This window comes from Siphateles boraxobius, unplaced genomic scaffold, assembly GCF_051911475.1.
Source record: "Siphateles boraxobius isolate OS27281-9 unplaced genomic scaffold, OSU_SipBor_1 70, whole genome shotgun sequence".
Taxonomy (NCBI): Eukaryota; Metazoa; Chordata; class Actinopteri; order Cypriniformes; family Leuciscidae; genus Siphateles; species Siphateles boraxobius.
This window is the reverse complement of record NW_027509198.1, coordinates 1,332,012-1,352,244: the sequence shown is the minus strand read 5'-3', so window position 1 is coordinate 1,352,244 and position 20,233 is coordinate 1,332,012. Positions and strand designations below refer to the sequence as shown.

Genomic DNA, 20,233 nt, shown 5'->3' with positions numbered 1-20,233 from the left:
ACATACTGCTGCAGCTCTACACTTATCAGCATATTGCTCTCTTTGTTTTATAGTATCCTACTAGTTGAAGTCATAAGTTAAGTACACCTTGCAGACAATTTTATGTAGCTTCTGCAGGGCAGTACCAAAAAAAAACTTTAAATGAAATAATAATAACAATTTCAATCAATCATCTTGTTCAAAAGTTTACACCCCTGACTCTTAATGAATTGTGTCTCCTTGAGCATCAGTGGATGTTTGCAGCTTTTGATCATCCAGGTGAAAACGCAGTAATAAAAATTGAGTATCAAGCGTATCTTAACTGGATATATTTCATGTTATCTTTACATGAAATATGTTTCGTAAATTCAGCTGATATCAGTTTTGTATCTATCTTTTCGTAAATATCTTTTCGAAATAGTTTCGTAAATATCTTTACATGAAATAAGAAATAAAGTTATTATTATTTCTTTGGGTCTATTAGTAAACAAACACCATGTGACTTGAACATATTTATATTTAAAGTTCCTCTTATCTTTTTGTGGAATAAACAATCCCAAGCAGTTTATTTTACTACAAAGGAAAAGTATTACATTTTTTTAAATGCATGCTATTTAGTATTGAAAACAATTTCATTAAAAATCAAAGTGAATCATTCTGAATTTGAAAAAAAAGCTTTTTGCCAGAAGCCAACCAACACTACAAAATAACTGTCCAACACTCCAAACTCTGCCCAGTTGGTGGCGCTAATGCACCAAAACCGGTTTTACAAACATCAGTAAACCTTTTTTTTTTTTTTTTTTTTTTTTTTTTTTTCATCAGTAAACCTTACAACAACAAAAACAGCACAGGTGTAACCTCGTTTATATAATGTTTCAGAACAGTGCTTTTGCTGTTAAACATTAAAAGTCTTCTGATGAAAAAGTAGATGATGACGCGGAATATATTTTGCTACAGTCTAAACTGATTTCTGCTAAAGATTGAATCGTAGCACGTGACACACATCAGTCAGGATCGCACAGGTGAGTCTTAACAGCGATCTCAAACTGAAAGTGTTTAAAGACTTCTGGATTCTGTTCCTGTAGGACAAGAGCGTCTGAACTACTGCAAGTAAGCTTTAATACTTACACCATTACAGTTATCTGGTGGAATATGAGCGGATTTCACGTGAGTTAGTGTGATAATGAATATTTTAAGTTATAACTAAAGTTAAAACTTATACCTGTTTGAAAAGTAGAACAAACTACCAAAGTAGAACAAACAACAACAAAAAAGCCAGGAATTACTCAAACAAACCGTTTTATGGACATTAATTTTGTAGAAATTACATAATGATCTATAAAGAGGTTTATTTCCAGTTTTAGGATGTCGTTTTGTGATGATGCGAAATATGTGGACCAGTGTTTCCTAACCCTGCTCCTGGAGGCACACCAACAGTGCACATTTGGGAAGTCTCCCTTATTGGACCCATATATTTCTGATCAAGGCCGTTCCTCAATACCAATACGCAAACTTCGGACTTGCGTCCTTGATAGTTCAGACTTGCCAAGTTCGACTCAGGAGAACCGAACTCCCGAGGACGAGAGGACGCGAGTCCGGATATTCTGCAAACGGAACCGCTGCATTTTTGATCGCGTCACTCAGCTCGCTCTGGCTACTCCGGTTATCTCTTTATGTATGTTTTAGGCAACAATACAACGAAATATGGTATACAACTCTGCCTCTTTTCGTCAACAATAAAACAGAATATGTTATAAAACACCACCCTGCCTTTTTTCATTTAAAAAACTCTTAAATATATTAATGGCCACACAAATGTGGTTCAGGCAACGCGTACATTGATTATCTTCACTGCATATATTTATAACAACACGAAATATAAAACAACTCTATTTTTTTTTATTTTTCAGTTTAAAAATATGAGACATTGATCATTAAAAATGACATTTAACAAACAGAGACAGGGTTTTGTCATTTTATTTTATTATACATGTATATGCAGTGAAGAGAATGTATAGTGAAATAAATATAAAAAATATTCTATATATTTTAAAATATATTAAAATTACACAACCCTGTCTCTTTTTGCTAAATGTCAATTTTAATGATCAATAATATCCAGTATAAAAGTATAAGTAGCCTATAAGAAGCGATACAATGAGAAATAAAGCAAACAATTCAGTCAAACATTAGTCAGCTCTCTAATAGGCTACAAAGTTAAAGTTAAATACTGCGGTCAAGTGGGCCGCGCGTTGAAAATACACGGTCAAATCAGCCTCACATTTTTTTTAGTATGCACGTAATTGTGGACTTACTGAGTGCTGAAAAAGGTAAAAATTTGATTTTAAAGGGGAACTAGGCAACTATTTAAACTTAATAAAACTGTTTAGAAATCATTTGGAAGGTTAAATAACCTTTTCGGTGAAAATGGTGACTTTCCCCGCTCCCCCCAATGTTCCCAGGCTGAAAACCAACCTTGAATGACCCTTTTGAAGTCATTTTACTGTATAGTTTTGGAGAAAAGTAAAGGCAAACTCACCACAAACATCAAAGTGCATTTTAGCACTTACACCATGTCCTGTTTTCAAACACTCAAAAGAATATTTCTATTATAGGTTTGTTAATTCTTTCATTTGATTCCTGTTCAGAGTGACCTTGGCTACTGTATTTATGTTCATTTCATTTTACTGTATAACTTTGGAGAAATGTAAAGGCAAACTCACAATAAACATCAAAATGCATTCTATCACTTACACCGTATCCCATGTTTAAACACTCATAAGAATATTTCTATTATAGGTTTGCTCATTCCTTCATTTGATTCCTGTTCAGAGTGACCCTGACTATTATAATCAAGTCATTTTACTGTATAGTTTTGGTGAAAAATAAAGGCAAATTCACCCCAAGCACCAAAGTGCATTAAAGCACTTACACCATAAACTATAATAGCAGAGAGGGACAAAAATCACTAGCCTACCTCAACGCGGTTCCACAACGGGTTTTCGTTCAGAGCCAGCGTATTTATGAGTGTTTAAAAATGGGACATAGTGTAATTGCTAGAATGCACTGATGATTGGGGTGAGTTTGCCTTTACCTTTCTCCAAAACTATACAGTAAAATTATATGAAAATGATAACAGTAATAGTCAGGGTCACTCTTAACTGGAATTAATTGAAAGAACGAGCAAACCTATGAAGGAACACTTTTTGAGTGTTTGAAAATGGGACATGGTAAGTGCTAGAATGCATTTTGATGTTTGTGGTGAGTTTGCCTTCCATTTTCTCCAAAACTATACAGTAAAATTACATGAAAATTATAACAGCAATAGTTAGGGTCACTCTGAACAGAAATATATTGAAAAAATGAGCAAACCTATGATAGAATTTTTTTATGAGTGTTTGAACATGGGACATGTTGTAAGTGCTAGAATGCACTTTGATGATTGGGGTGAGTTTGCCTTTACTTTTCTCCAAAACTATACAGTAAAATGGCATGAAAATGATAACAGTAATAGCCAGGGTCACTCTTATGATTGTTTGAAATGGGACATGATGTAAGGGCTAGAAATTGAAGTAAAATGGCAAAACTGTGCCCTTATATATACTGTATAAAATGTGTGTGTGTGTGTGTGTGTGTGTGTGTGTGTGTGTGTGTGTGTGTGTGTGTGTGTTTTGAGTATGATATTTCATACATCGGGTATGAATGTATATTTCATAGATCAGGTTTTTATAGTTCATATATGCAATTCAATAATAATTGACAGATTAAAAGCCACTAAAAGCCTGTTGTATCATATTTGTCATTTACATTAACATGAAAAATTTAAGTAAATAAATAAATAAACATTAATACATGATTTATAATAATTAATGTATACTTTATATATGTACAAACATTAAAATCAACAATATTACACATGCAAAATAAAGGTATGATAATTAACATTAGCATTACATTTCATTTACAGTTATAAATAAACTATAATAATTAATTTATAATATATATATATATATATATATATATACTGTATATATATACTGTATATATATATATATATAAACATTAAAATTAACAATAAAAATGCACAAAAAAACTGATGTATGATAATTAACATTAATATGAACATAATTATGCAATTATGTAATATTATGTAATAATTAATGTAACTCATATATAGGCCTACAAACGTAAAAAATAAAATTAAAGTCATGTTTTTTAGAAAAATCATAAAATTGTATTATACGTGTCCTAATAAGATGGAAAATAGCAGAAAATAGAGTCTAAAAATACATTTTTACCTCTACCAGCACCTATACCGTGAGTATACAATTAGACGTACATACTAAAAAAATGTGTGGCTGGCTTGACTGTGTATTTTCAACATGCGGTCCACTTGACCGCAGTAGTTAACTAGCCTAAATATATAAAGTTAGGAAACTTCACTTTGCCCTCAGCCAAAGCGATTTGCCATGGAACAAACTATAGATTACTGAGACCAAAGATTGACTTATACACAAGACAAATTATATGTCATGTTTAACCACTAGACTAGAGACATCAGAGCCAGCGGCAAACACCAGGAGGACTAGCTGAGGAAAAGCTGTTCCAGTCGGGGTTAATGAGCGCTGAACGCCCGGTGATCGCCTGGATCTCACAACTCCGAAAACGTCAGATACATTTTTCAAATATGCATTTATAGATAGTGCCATCTTTATAAATAAACCACAGATTTGAGCTTTAAACAACTACATTTTCGCCTGAAATACTCTAAAAATTACATTTCGTGACATAATAACAGTAGTATTTTGATATTACACAGGTTTTCTCTTCTGCTATTGATGCTTGCTGGTTGGTGCGAGATGCATTCTGGGATACCTGGCTGTCTCAAGTCACCTCCAGTGTTGCCAGATCTCGCAGGACAAATAAGCATCCAGGCCTGTGAAAACAAGCCTAAAACAAGCGACTTTTGGATTTCAAACTGTGGGTACAGATTGTCAATTTACATCCATGTTGACAGATTGCCGTACTACGGAGCCCGGGAAGTCACCTGTGTGAAAAAAAAAAAGAATCCGTGGCGACGGTTTTGCAATCAGTCCCCTCAGTTTACAAACCGTACTCACGATTTCTTAAACTGTTTCCTCGGTTTAATAAATCGTACCCACAAGTTCCTTATCCGCGCTCTCAGATTTGTAAACCGTGCCTTCAGTTTTTGCAATCTGTAGCCACAAATTCATAAACCGTGCCCACGCTTTCGCAATCCGTTCCCACGGGTTAGTAATCTGTACTCACGGATTTGTGGCCTCTCCCCCAGTCTGTGCCGGATGATTCAACAAGGCCTCCTGTTTAGGTGCGGGATGCATTGCATTATGTTTAAACTTCATTTTTTAAAATGGATAATTTCTTGAATTTTCTAAAGAATGACATTTAGCCTAAGTCCATTTTTTGGGCAGAAAAGGCTCAGTAAAATAGAGTAAGCAAAAAAAGACTTCACATATAAAAAATTAATATAACACAAACACAAGTTTAGGTTAAATAAAAATAGAAAATTCATAAATTATTTTATGATTAACATATTACTGTCTTAAGTGAACTCCTTTATAGTTATAAATGCAAATAATAATATTTACAATAATTATCATCATTATTATTATTACATTTAGGCTACACATTTAGAAGACGCTTTTATCCAAAAAAGGAACAAAGCAATTCGTCAAATGTCAGTCTTAATACAGGTTAGACAATAATAATATAGGGCTAAGATTATCACAAATAAACATTTGACGCATATCCAAGTAAGGAAAATGCAAGTGTTCACGCCGGTCTCCATCAGTCCCGACTCGCGCGTATTTTTATTTAAACATCACTCACTGACATTTTCCTAACCAGAAAAAAACAGATTGCCCTGCTCTGCCTCTGATTGGCTAGTACTTGTTGCCATCTGGGTCAGAGCCAATTAGAAGCAGGATGTGGGTGGGAAAAAACTCTGCTGTCTCCTGTGTGTATGGGGAAAGGGGAGGCACAGAGGGAACAGGCAAGACAAACTCCTACGTTTAAATAACTTATAGAAAATATCAGCTTGAAAACTTATTATGGAGCTGGGAACAAGCCCAAATAAGCATCTACACTAGAAACAAGCCCCAAAAAAAAAAAAACGCGACTACCAATATTTGTAAGCGACTTTACCGAAAAACAAGCCCAAAGTTGCTTATAATAGGCGGACTTGGCAACACTGGTCACCTCTCGATGCATCCTTGGTAAAAGGGCGGATCAAGAACACATTCGGGGATTTGAACTGGAGTGCTTCTCAATATCCCTTCTCGTGTCCTCTTTCCTCCGTCCTCCATCCTATGAGCCGGACACCGATCGAGCTCAGCCATCGAAGACATCTCAATTCTCTAATTGCACCGCGAGGAGTCGAGGAGTGACGAGGCTTTCAGAGGATTCATGAGCGAGGATACACGAGTGTATTCTATGCGGAAGTGTTTTATCGACTAAACGTGATGCACGTATCAATTCTCCTCCCCCTTCACATCGGTCACAATGATTTTAATTTATACTTTACCTTTGCAGTTTAAATAAACCACACATCTCACATATTTCAACAGGGTATCTTGCTTTATTATTATTTATTATGAATTTCTTAAATAACCAAACTAATACAACATAAGGGCAGATCCTTTGAGCGTAGCTGATAACACTATGAAGTTACGCTCGAGTGATCAAGTATTCCAATGTATAAAAAAGCTTTCATTCGATTCCTCCATCCTCATTGTCTTTCCTTGCAGCCTTCCCTCGTATCCTACAGGAGGGGAGCTGAGATGCGAGGAAAGGAAAGGAGGATGCACAAATAAGAATTGAGAAGCACCCCTGGACTTGGCTAGATGTGAACTTTGAATTGGAACAGTTCTTGGGCAGCGACCGATGACGTTTCACCAGTCCACAAGAACACAAGTACAGACAAGAACGCATATTGAGAAACGGCTTGGAGTCTCTACTAATGAGTTGATTGTTGGTGTGCCGCAGAACAGGGTTGGGGAACACTATTGTGGACTATCCAGTCTTTCCCGTTAGTTTGAATCAGAGCCAGTGTCACGAGATGTTTGTTTCTGAAAGCAGAGCATAGATGAGAGGAGTGTAAAACCTGGATCAGACACACACACATGATCAAACGCGTATATCGCGGGATTCACACACTCGTGCGCTGTGTTGCTCATAAACTGGATGTAGGCTAATTTAAGTTCTTTTTATATAAAGTTGCTTTTATATGAAAACAAATATGATGAACAAGACATTAAAAGTACTTGTTATTTAATCCCATTTGAAAGGTGTGTTTATCAATATTTTTTGCTTTAATACAGACATTTTCATATATTTTAAAGAAATATGAAAACAATCACATATACCATAGAGAGATCGCACTGTCAGACAGATTATAACCTGCCCTACACATAAAAACATGATATCAGCCTGTTTAAAATCAAACATTTTAAACATGGGCGTCGGAACAAACAAAAAAAAAACTTTTAACTTTTAAAACTTTTAAATGCAACACACAAAACTGAAAATTGAATGCAAAATTATCAGACTAGCAAACACGGTCACAGACCGTAAAATAGCAAGGGTGAATCAAAAACTTTAAAATGCATTAAATAAGCACAAATCCAAAACTTTAAACACATTTAAAATGATATTGTAAAAAACTGAAACATGAATTCAAAGTTATCCAAATCACACAGGAAAAATCATGTTTTCTGCTCATATTTTCTGATGTTTTTCCCTTTGCTCTTGTTTCCACGTTCTGCACTTGCTTCTCCAAATGTTTGACGAGAAAATTAAGTCGTGATCATGAGAAAGCAAGAAAGAAAAAACTAATGGTTTGGTCTCTTAGAGCTTCTATAAGATTAATGGAAAATTAGAATTAAACTGATGGACGAGTGTCTGTGAACCATTAAAAATACTGTAATAACCAAATTGGACCAGAGGCAGAGAAGAGCACACCAGAATAAGCAGTAACACACAGTTCATTATTGTTAAAAACACAGCACAATCCTTCTATCTGTGGTTCACTTTCAGTCGATAACGTCGGACGTAGTCGACGTCGACTGAATGGGATCACGCCAGGGAGCCTATTGTCTTCGAGTATTATTGAACGAGCCAATACACATTGGCGTGCGAGATCTGCATCTCACACTCCGCCCCGCAGCGCGGGTATAAATACGGAAATGGATGCACGCACCATTTACCTTTCGCTTCGGAGCCGAGCTTCATGTCTGGATCTGAAGAGTGTTGTTGTACAACGAGCGAGTGTGTCGGCGCTTCTTTGGGAAGTCTCTCCTGGTGTCGGTGTTTGCAGCGCGAGTGCAGCGGTGATCGCGAGCTTCAAGCTCTCAACTGCTGTTCTCACAGCAACCAAGTTTCTGTTTGTGTTTGTTTGTCTGACGGTCGGTTGAGGGCGAGAAAGTGAGTGCTTCACTAACACAGGGTGCACCATTCCTGTGTTGGTGTTGCCGCGGTCATTCCCCTGTGTGCTCCGGCACTGGTGAGAGTTTTTCACGTCCTAAAAGAGCAACACGGGTGCGTTTGCGTCTTTTTCAAGATGTCATTCCGCCCGTGCGTTTCTGGGTGCGGTCGTTCCCTGTCTCTCTCTGATGGTCACAATTGTTGCATCACGTGTTTGGGCTTACAGCACGCTGAGGCAGCTTTTGTGGACAGCTCATGTTTTCACTGTGGGAACATGACTGTCGCAGTGTTGAGGGCGAGACTCGCCTTCGTTCGCGGAGAGCGAGTCGCCATTACCACGCCCCACCCTGCACGGGTGCTGTGTGGGATGGGTGACCGGAGGGTAGTGTTGGATGTCCCGCCCGGTAACCATTCCCTGTGGGCTCCTCACCCCTCCCTTCCACTGCTGCCATTGGAGCCTCCGGTGTTGTCCGCTGGTCCATCTGTAATGGGTCGGCCAGTGGTTTCACTCGGGACTCCCCTGGAGGACAGGACGTCGATTGCAGCATCGGAGGGTGAGCTGACTTCTGGAGATGACGACTCGGCTGCGTTGTCTCCCTCTGGGAGTTCAATGGTGCCCGAGCCGGATCCAGAATTATCAGCTATGCTGAAACGGACCGCCGAGGCTGTCGGGCTCGAGTGGAACCCTCCACCGTGTCCTGTTCTCGGGGAATTGGTATCTCGGGGCGGGCCGTGCTGGTTCTCAGCCCGCCGCCCCAGTGCCCTTCTTTCCCGAAGTGCATGAAGAGCTTACTTGGTCGTGGACGGCACCTTTTACTGCTGAAAACGACTTAAGTAGTTCTTCCTCCCTCGCTACCCTTGTCTGAGGAGCGGTGAAGGGTTATGAGGCTATCCCTCCAGTGGAGCGGTCTGTTGCGACTCACTTATGTCCAACGGCCGCTGCATCCTGGATGGGGGATCCTTGTTTCCCCTCGCGGGCCTGTGAGTTCGCGTCAGGATTGGCGGTCAGAGCTTACAGAGATTGCGGGCAAGCCGCTTCCTCCTTGCATGCCTTGGCGTTGTTGCAGGTCTACCAGGCCAAGACACTCAGGGACATGCACGAGGGTAGTTTAGACCGGGCGCTCATGAGTGAGCTCTGCACTGCCGTTGACCTCGCCCTCCGGGCAACGAGTGTCGCGGCATGTGCGGTCGGTCTAGCGATGTCCACCTTGGTGGTCCAGGAACGCCATCGTTGGCTCAGCCTGGTTGAGATGGCGGATGCGGACAAGGTTCGGTTCCTGGACTCCCCAATTTCCCAGGTTGGGTTGTTCGGCGACGTGGTGGAGAGCTGCGCCCAACAGTTCTCTGCCACCCAGGTTCCACCTGTCCCGGCGGCCCGCTGTTGCCTCCACCCTGCCGCCGGTGATAGTCCCTCCGCCCGTTCGTCGCCGAGGGCGTCCCCCTGCCGCTGCCTCCGGTTCCGCGGGGTCTCCGCAACAGCCTTCACCCAGGCCCCAGCGTAGAACCAGCAGCAGGCAGGCTGCCCGGTCTGTCTCAGTCACTGCCCAGCCAGGGGGCGAGTGTCAGAAGCATTCCTGAGACAGGCCACCCAGGGATGGGGGGACTAGCTCTTCACACGGTCACCGTTCCACCATTGGCTCTCCGGAGTCCAGTGGCACCCAAATTGTCGAAGGAGCGAATTTCTCCATCCCTGGGTCCCAAGAGGGCGAGGCCGATGGTCTGCGACCCTGTGGAACAGCCTTGCTCCCCCCAGCCCCCTCTTGTTCGCCAGCCGGCAACACGATGCGTTCGAGGACCCGGTCATCCGCCTTCTCACCCATCCTCTGTTGCCCCGTGGAGTCAGGTAAGTGCAGCTCGGCTCACTCAGACCCCGCTTCGGGCCGCCCACGGGCCTTCCGAGCCGGGTCCCTGTCCTCCACCTCGCTGCCCCACCCCGGGTGTGCCTGTGGTGCCTCTGGTCCCCCTGGTCCGGTTCGTCGAGGCCTGGAAGGTGCTCTCCAACCCGTCCAGCTGGCTCCTCCGTACCATCAGGCTCGGCTACAAGATTCAGTTCCGCCGGAGTCCGCCCAGGTACAGTGGCATTCGCCACACTTCTGTGTCGAGCGAATCTGCTCCTGTCATGCGCGCGGAGATCGCTGTCCTACTGGCGAAGGACGCGATAGAGCCGGTGTCTGTAGCCCGAGATGAAGACCGGCTTTTACAGCCCATACTTCATTGTACGCAAGAAAGGTGGTGGGTTACGACCAATCTTGGACCTGCGAGTCCTGAACCGGGCCCTCCACAAGCTCCCGTTCAGAATGCTAACGCAGAAACGCATCTTCCAATGTGTCCGTCCCCAAGATTGGTTTGCAGCGATAGACCTGAAGGATGCGTACTTTCATGTCTCCATCCTGCCGCGACACAGGCCATTCCTGCGTTTCGCGTTCGAGGGTCAGGCGTATCAGTACAAAGTCCTACCCTTCGGGCTGGCCCTGTCACCCCGTGTCTTTACGAAGCTCGCGGAGGCAGCCCTCGCTCCCATGAGAGAGCGCGGCATTCGCATTCTCAACTATCTCGACGACTGGCTCATACTGGCGCAGTCTCGGGAGCAGTTATGCGAACACAGGGATTTGCTGCTCCAGCACATCAGCCAGTTGGGTCTTCAGGTCAACTGGGAGAAGAGCAAACTCGCCCCCGTGCAGAGGATCTCTTTTCTCGGTTTGGAGCTGGACTCGGTCCAACACACGGCGCGCCTCACAGAGATTCGCGCCCGGTCGGTGCTGAACTGCCTGAATCTCATCAAGAGCAGTACAGTGGTTTATCTGAAACAATTTCAGAGGCTCCTGGGGCATATGGCAGCCGCAGCCGCAGTTACGCCGCTCGGCCTGCTTCATATGAGACCACTCCAGCACTGGCTTCGCGACCGAGTCCCGTGGTGGGCGTGGCAGAGAGGCATGCTCCGTGTGAAAATCACCCCGGCCTGCCTCCAAACCCTCAGCCCGTGGTCGGACCTTTCGTTTCTCCGGGCCGGTGTGTCCCTAGAACAAGTGTCCAGGCATGCTGTGGTTTCCACAGACGCCTCCAAAACCGGCTGGGGGGCCACGTACAACGGGCATGCAGTAGCTGGCACCTGGACGGGGTCCCACCTGCATTGGCACATCAACTGCCTCGAGTTGTTAGCAGTGCTCCTTGCTTTGAGACGCCTCAAGACGACGCTGCTCGGCAAGCATGTACTGGTCCGTACGGACAGCACGGCGACCGTTGCGTACATCAACCACCAAGGTGGTCTACGTTCCCGTCGCATGTCACAACTCGCCCGCCACCTCCTCCTATGGAGTCAGAAGCATCTGAGGTCGCTTCGTGCCGTTCACATCCCTGGCCTGCTCAATCGTGCCGCCGACGAGCTCTCACGACAGATTGTGGCCTCCGGGGAATGGCGACTCCATCCCCAGGCGGTCCAGCTGATTTGGGACCACTTCGGGGCAGCACAGATAGATCTGTTTGCCTCTCCGGACTCGTCCCATTGCCAGTTGTTTTATTCCCGCACCGAGGGGACCCTCGGCACGGATGCACTGGCTCACAGCTGGCCCCGGGGCCTCCGCAAGTATGTGCCTGATGCCTGATGGCACAACTACTGTGCAAAATCAGGGAGGAAGAGGAGCATGTTTTGCTAGTTGCCCCTTATTGGCCCAACCGAACCTGGTTCCCCGAACTTTTTCTCCTCTCGACAGCTCCTCCCTGACCTGCTCTCTCAGGGACGGGGCACCATATGGCACCCGCGTCCAGACTGTTGGAGACTCCATGTGTGGTCCCTGGACGGGACGCGGAGGTTCTAGGTAATCTACCACAGGCAGTCGTAGATACCATCACTTCAGCGAGAGCCCCCTCTACGAGGCTTGCTTACTCCCTGAAGTGGAACCTGTTCGTTGAGTGGTGTGCTTCTCACAGAGAAGACCCCCGAAGGTGTTTGATCATTTCTGTGCTTTCTAAGAGGCTTTGGAGCGTCGGCTGTCCCCCTCCACCCTCAAAGTGTATGTTGCCGCTATTGCCGCACATCACGATGCAGTAGACGGGAAATCCCTGGGGAAGCACGATCTGATCGTCAGGTTCCTGAGGGGAGCGAGGAGATTGAATCCGCCTCGCCCCCCATCTATACCCTCTTGGGACTTATCTCTGGTGCTAACCGCACTGCAGAGACCGCCCTTCGAGCCTTTGCAGGTAGCAGAGTTAAAAATTCTGTCCCAAAAGACAGTCCTCCTGCTTGCTTTGGCCTCCATCAAGAGGGTAGGGGACCTGCACGCATTTTCGGTCAGCGAGTCGTGCCTGGAATTCGGGCCGGCTAACTCTCACGTTGTCCTGAGACCTCGGCCTGGATATGTGCCCAAGGTTCCTACCACCCCCTTTCGGGATCAGGTGGTGAACCTGCAAGCGCTGCCCCCGTAGGAGGCAGACCCAGCCCTGGCTTTTCTCTGCCCCGTTCGCGCTCTGCGCTTATACGTGGACAGAACGCAAAGCTTTAGGACCTCAGAGCAGCTCTTCGTCTGTTACGGAGATCAGCGGAAGGGAAAGGCTGTCTCCAAGCAGAGGTTGGCCCACTGGATAGTGGATGCCATCATCTTGGCGTATGAGTCCCAAGGTGAACCCTGTCCCCCAGGACTACGAGCTCACTCCACAAGGAGTGTTGGCGCTTCTTGGGCGTTGGCGCAGGGTGCCTCGCTGACAGATGTCTGTAGAGCTGCGGGCTGGGCGACACCTAATACGTTTGCTAGGTTCTATAGCCTACGTGTCGAACCGGTCGCTTCCCGTGTGCTCTCTTCTTAGAGAAGCCAGTAACACCGTGAGCCCCGGTTCAGTGTCGGCTTGCTGCGCCATTCCCCTCCTACGGACCGGATACGTGCGCCATTTCTGCTCCAGTTGAATTCCCTTATCCGGAACCTGTTGAGCTCCTCCGCACCCCTCCAACGTCGGACGTGGCGGAACGTCCGGTGTTATGCCTACCACTCGAATGCAGTGTGGAACCCGTGTTAGGCTGGGTCCATATGTTGCGGTCCCTATGGCGACCCCATATGTGTATTCTACCACGATATGGCTCCCCAAGGTGAGCCCGTGTCTTTCCGTCACTGTAAATCGGTGTTGTCTCCCCCCTCGCTAGGCTGGAGCCACCCCAGTGATACTCCATATGTTGTACTGCCCGGTCCTCCGCCCAGTTCATATGCGTATTTCCCCCCCCTGTTTTCGGGGTTGGTTGGGCTTCCGCAGCGTCCCTTCCTTCCGATGTTGGGCACGCTTTCCCAGTGTTACCAAGTCTAACTGAGTGGGTCTTGTGGAACAGCAGCGACTTCCTGGCCTAAGCCCTGTCCTCTTCCGCTAAAACGTCGGGAGGATCAGAAGGCTTTTGTCTAGGCACTGGAAGGTGGCAGTGTTAGTGGCGTGTTCAAAGGGTGATCCCATTCAGTCGACGTCGACTACGTCCGACGTTATCGACTGAAAGGGAACGTCCTGGTTGCGTATGCAACCCACCGTTCCCTGAAGGAGGGAACGGAGGACGTAGTCCCCTTGCCACTACCGCTGGACCACCGCTGACTCCGAGTTACGCTCGGCTCCTCAGCGAAAAGCAAATGGTGCGTGCATCCACTTCCGTATTTATACCCGCGCTGCGGGGCGGAGTGTGAGATGCAGATCTCGCATGCCAATGTGTATTGGCTCGTTCAATAATACTCGAAGACAATAGGCTCCCTGGCGTGATCCCATTCAGTCGACGTCGACTACGTCCTCCGTTCCCTCCTTCAGGGAACGGTGGGTTGCATACGCAACCAGGACGTTCTGTAAGCAACAAAAGGGGTGAGAGTTGTTTTAAACCCTTGTTGGATTTGGAAGCAGAAGAAGGTCCTCATTAGAAGAGAAAGTGCACTCATCAGTCAAGCCCTTAGAAAAGGTGAATCCATCGACGCAGTCGCTCTGGCCAACCTCGCAGAATCCCGATCCAGAAGCTTTACCTAGAGTTGTTGTGTTGCATAAAATAGTCAAATGGTTGTGAACTTCACATACTTTTGAAAATCCAGCCTTCAGTTGATCCCGATGAGCGCTCATTGTAACAGTTGTAAACATGACGTGTTCTTCTTCCACGAGGGGTTTCACGTCACGGCATTTACGGTGATGCGCTCTAAAATAACCTCACCTTGTGCAGGACATGCAATAAGTCAGGAGAGGTGTCGTATTTGGCTAGAGACGGCAAAAAATGGCAAAAAAGGTCATATTTCTGCAAAAGAATTGATGAAATTTAAAGCTGGTTTGTAGCATATAAAAATACAGACTACTTTGCTGTTATTAGGCCTACTGTAGCCTAACTGTTATTTAGTGTGTTTTTTTAAGTGTTAAATTATTGTAGTTGGGTTAGGTGGCAGGTTTTATTGTGAATTTATGATTTTTTTAGGTTACTTATATTTATATAATTAAGTATAGGCTACTTTAAAATTTTAATATATTTTTCAATTTTAAGAATTTATTAAAAATAATTCAATAAAAAAGCTGTTGTTTAATTTCATTCTCCACTGTTTTGAGGTTTAAAAAAAAATATTTTAACGTTTACCGGTACCATTTTAAAAGTATCGATTTGGCACAAATATCGGAAAAAAACTAAACGATACCCAACCTTAAGAATAATGGTGAGTCAGAGTCCAGTGTAACTGATGTAACTGATGAAGTGCAGTGCATGAGGTGTGTGTGTGTTGTTTGTTGGCTTAACATTTGTCATTAGTTCTAAATTTTCATCATCATTTGTTTATCCCTCTGAAATATCATGATATTAATCTCAGTGCCTCATTGTCATGTCCAGGTCATGCTGAGCATCTGATTGTCTTCACCGACACAAAGATACCAGTGCTGAGCTGTTTTCAGTGGCAGTTTATCTGCAGTAATGTCAGAGGAGCGAGGAAAGGACTCTCTCTCTAAGATGAGTCTCTCAGAGATACAGAGGTAAGACTGCAACTGTTTCCTCAGAATCATTTTAAACACTACTGGAGTTTCAGGTTTGTCCTGTACAGAACGAAGTCTGATCAACAAGGAGTGTTTTCTCCCACCATTGCCAAGTCAAATGCTGTGCAAAACAACTGAGAACTTCCGATAAATGTTTTTAGATTGTCGGAGGTTAAAATGACTTGAAACTGGTTTCATATTTAATTTACAGTAACATTTAGCACAGTTAAATATGTTTAATGTACCATACATGTAAAGTCCACCTGTAACAACCCAGATTAATGTGTATTGCATTACGGTTTAAAGGTGCACATTTAATGGATAGTAAATGTAAATAATGTGGAAATTTCAGTTAGAACAAGTCAAATATACATGTCAAACAGGGCTTTATAGACAATGTCACAGTTAATAACTAACTTACATACAGAACTTCTACCATGACTGTAGATGTTTTGGGACTGTGATCATTTACATTTACATTTATTCATTTAGCTGACGCTTTTATCCAAAGCGACTTACAATTGCTATATATGTCAGAGGTCGCACTCCTCTGGAGCAACTAGGGGTTAAGCGTCGTGAAGAAGCTCTGGCTCCGTAGACATGACGTGAAGGAACTCAGGCTTGGCAGACATGACGTGAAGATCCGGAGGAAGACAGGGTACTTCAGTGTAGAAGTCAATTAAGTTTATTTCCTTTGGAATCTGGATGAGGACAGGAACAGGGGACTCTGGACGGGTGGTCTCGGCGGGACGAGACTCTGGACGGGTGGTCTCGGTGGGACGAAACACTGGTTCGGCAGGCATGACGTGAACAGGCTCAGGCATGACATGAGGATTCCCTGGGTCTAGCTGTGTTCCGGATCGAGGCACGACGCTCTCCAGACACCGGATGACGGTCCCCCTCCAGTTCAGTCTGGTGGTGTCTGGGAGATCAATTTGATGGTTAAATGTGGCCCCCATCTGGAACAAGGTGCACAGGTTCTCGTCGTTGAGGCGGCAAGGCTGCAAAAATCCAGGGTAAAAGTAATGAAGTTTTGGCTCTCCTGAGCCAGGACGATCAGTCTGACCCTATCGTCCATTTTGGGCGATCCGTTCTTCTATCACGGGTAGTTGCATAAAAAGGCAGACAGAGGCGAGGATATAATTCCAAACATGAAGGTTTAATGATAATTAAATACAGGACAGCAGAACAGGCAGCAACACACACTAAATATAACGGGTACAGATGGGCAGAAGGTTCACACACACTAGATAAAAAGTAGAACGGACCAAGACTGACTGAACAGAAGGGAACTAAATACTAACACAGATGAACACTGATTAACAGAACACAGGTGATGCACCATATGATCAGGTGGTGGCCGATAGTGTGCAGGTGGGAAACATGAGGGATGCTGGGAAGTGTATTGCCGTTGAGGTGGCAGAGCTGGTGACCGTGACACAGCTGTAAATATGTACGTGCATATTCCGTCATTTCCTGTTTACAAAGTAGTTTTCCACGGTTTTTCAAGTTTGGATAAGCTTGAAAAAGCATTCAGTTGCATTTAGATGCTGGGACAAATCTGTGGCAAAACTCAAGTGTTTTCCACACACCATTCAGATCAGAAAGAAGATCGAAAGCACTAGTTAGAGGCACGAAACATCTTTTAGCGTTAGGTCAGCGTCTTGTACCAACATAATCCAATCTGAAGTTAATTAATCATGTAACCCAGTAGAATACAATTCTTCAGGTAATGGGTTATCTCAATTTATTTGTTTTTGTTTGGTGCTATGCCAGAGCTAAGATAAGTGAATATTATTGTAAACATAAATAAGAAGAAAATAATAAATTATAACCCGGAGCTTTGGCTTTTGGGATTAACTTTGGTTCTCTCTAATCAACATTTTAAATTTAATATAACCTATAAATCAATAGTCAATCAATGTCAAAATGTCAATACATTGCTTTCCATCTTGCATAATTAGTGCAGTTGTTTAAAGTTTTTAACTACACATTGACTGAGACTAGATAATGAGTGTCTTGTTTTAAAAGTATGTATAATGTGTACTTTGATGAGGAGTGCCATCATTCATGCCCATATATTGTACAGTATGTCTGGTCTCCACATATATTTCTGCTTGAAAAATGAGCGTTTCATTTCGTGCACGCGTATATGAACGCATGATAACACACGCGACACGGTTATCTTTTCCGAGCTGCAGTAAACAAACACCATTGCACTTTGTCATTTATCAAAAACAAACGTAATAAATAATTGTATTTTACTCTCACTTTTGTCAGGAACAAAGTGATGCAAGAGATGCACTGCCAGCCTGCCCAGCTAGGTTAGCAAGACCGAAAAAACACAATAGAAATGCACATAAACTTAACTTTACTTTGCTGACATCAAACTTGGAGAGGAGAGAACACAAGTTTGCCTGATTGTTGTTCCCGCAATTCACTCTCATGTTCCCCCCCCCCCCCTCTTTTCGTGACCAGAAGAATAGTTTTGCTTCATTTTGTCATGGATGTTGTAAACATTAATTGAAGCGCTATGACACGAGGGGGAGGCGGGGCCTTGAGTAATTTGCGGGGCCCTACCCAGCTTGCGTAGTGAGCGTATAGGGCTGGTCGGCTCTGATGAGGACCACGCAGTGTTCAGTATTAACGTGAGAATCGTGAGTTTGCCGGCCGCGACAGAAGACTCTGTGGCTCGTTTCAGGAGAGAGCGCAGCCGAGCACCGGAGGATGATACCCCGGAGGCCGGCTACTGTGCAAAGGAGACGTTGGCCCGTATTCAGTGGGTGCGCATCTACGACAGGAGGAAGATTTCCTTAGGTTTCTTCAGAGCAGCTGAGTCACTTATGGTTCCAAGCTGAATTCAGGTACCTTTAGTGTAAGTTTGTTTCCCGCTCAGGAGAGTGAAGCGGCCAGTTTGTTGTTTTAAAGGCCACCACGTACTCCAGCAACGTGTCAGGCATGCAACCGGGTGGGTGTGGGGACTAACTGTTGTGTGTGTGTGTGCGTATTATATATATATATATATATATATATATATATATATATAATATATATATATATATATATATATACACTCACCTAAAGGATTATTAGGAACACTTGTTCAATTTCTCATTAATGCAATTATCTAATCAACCAATCACATGGCAGTTGCTTCAATGCATTTAGGGGTGTGGTCCTGGTCAAGACAATCTCCTGAACTCCAAACTGAATGTCAGAATGGAAAAGAAAGGTGATTTAAGCAATTTTGAGCGTGGCATGGTTGTTGGTGCCAGACGGGCCAGTCTGAGTATTTCACAATCTGCTCAGTTACTGGGATTTTCACGCACAACCGTTTCTAGGGTTTACAAAGAATGGGGTGAAAAGGGAAAAACATCCAGTATGCGGCAGTCCTGTGGGCGAAAATGCCTTGTTGATGCTAGAGGTCAGAGGAGAATGGGCCGACTGATTCAAGCTGATAGAAGAGCAACTTTGACTGAAATAACCACTCGTTACAACCGAGGTATGCAGCAAAGCATTTGTGAAGCCACAACACGCACAACCTTGAGGCGGATGGGCTACAACAGCAGAAGACCCCACCGGGTACCACTCATCCCCACTACAAATAGGAAAAAGAGGCTACAATTTGCAAGAGCTCACCAAAATTGGACAGTTGAAGACTGGAAAAATGTTGCCTGGTCTGATGAGTCTCGATTTCTGTTGAGACATTCAGATGGTAGAGTCAGAATTTGGCGTAAACAGAATGAGAACATGGATCCATCATGCCTTGTTACCACTGTGCAGGTTGGTGGTAGTGGTGTAATGGTGTGGGGGATGTTTTCTTGGCACACTTTAGGCCCCTTAGTGCCAATTGGGCATCGTTTAAATGCCACGGCCTACCTGAGCATTGTTTCTGACCATGTCCATCCCTTTATGGCCACCATGTACCCATCCTCTGATGGCTACTTCCAGCAGGATAATGCACCATGTCACAAAGCTTGAATCATTTCAAATTGGTTTCTTGAACATGACAATGAGTTCACTGTACTAAAATGCCCCCCCCCCCCCCCCAGTCACCAGATCTCAACCCAATAGAGCATCTTTGGGATGTGGTGGAACGGGAGCTTCGTGCCCTGGATGTGCATCCCACAAATCTCCATCACCTGCAAGATGCTATCCTATCAATATGGGCCAACATTTCTAAAGAATGCTTTCAGCACCTTGTTGAATCAATGCCACGTAGAATTAAGGCAGTTCTGAAGGCGAAAGGGGGGTCAAACACAGTATTAGTATGGTGTTCCTAATAATTCTTTAGGTGAGCGTATACAGGTGCTGGTCATATAGTTAGAATATCATCAAAAAGTTGATTTATTTCAGTAATTCCATTCAAAAAGTGAAATTTGGATATTATATTAATTCATTACACACAGACTGATATATTTCAAGTGTTCATTCCTTTTAATTTTAATGATTATAACTGACAACTAATGAAAACCCCAAAATCAGTATCTCAGAAAATTAGAATATTGTGAAAAGGTTCAATATTGAAGACACCTGGTGCCACACTCTAATCAGCTAATTAACTCAAAACACCTGCAAAAGCCTTTAAATGGTCTCGCAGTCTAGTTCTGTAGGCTACACAATCATGGGGAAGACTGCTGACTTGACAGCTGTCCAAAAGACGACCATTGACATCTTGCACAAGGAGGGCAAGACACAAAAGGTCATTGTTAAAGAGGCTGGCTGTTCACAGAGCTCTGTGTCCAAGCACATTAATAGAGAGGGGAAGGGAAGGACAAGATGTGGTAGAAATGTTTTTACAAGCAATAGGGCTAACCGCACCCTGGAGAGGATTGTGAAA

The 20,233-nt window shown here is 44.1% G+C and overlaps 1 protein-coding gene across 4 annotated transcripts in view; it reads left to right on the top strand.

Annotated features, from left to right (window-relative positions):
• The first annotated feature begins 938 nt into the window (after positions 1 to 938).
• LOC143724251 (protein NLRC3-like) overlaps positions 939 to 20,233 on the top strand; it is a 377,548-nt gene continuing 358,253 nt past the window's right edge. For all 4 annotated transcript variants that reach the window (XR_013197294.1, XM_077217232.1, XM_077217233.1 and 1 more), the window contains exons 1-2: positions 939 to 1,089; positions 15,254 to 15,393. Coding sequence is in view for 3 of the 4 variants with exons in the window: in XM_077217232.1 (XP_077073347.1) it covers positions 15,335 to 15,393 (59 nt within the window). In the remaining variant the exon portion in view is untranslated. The remainder of the gene's footprint in view (positions 1,090 to 15,253; positions 15,394 to 20,233) is intronic.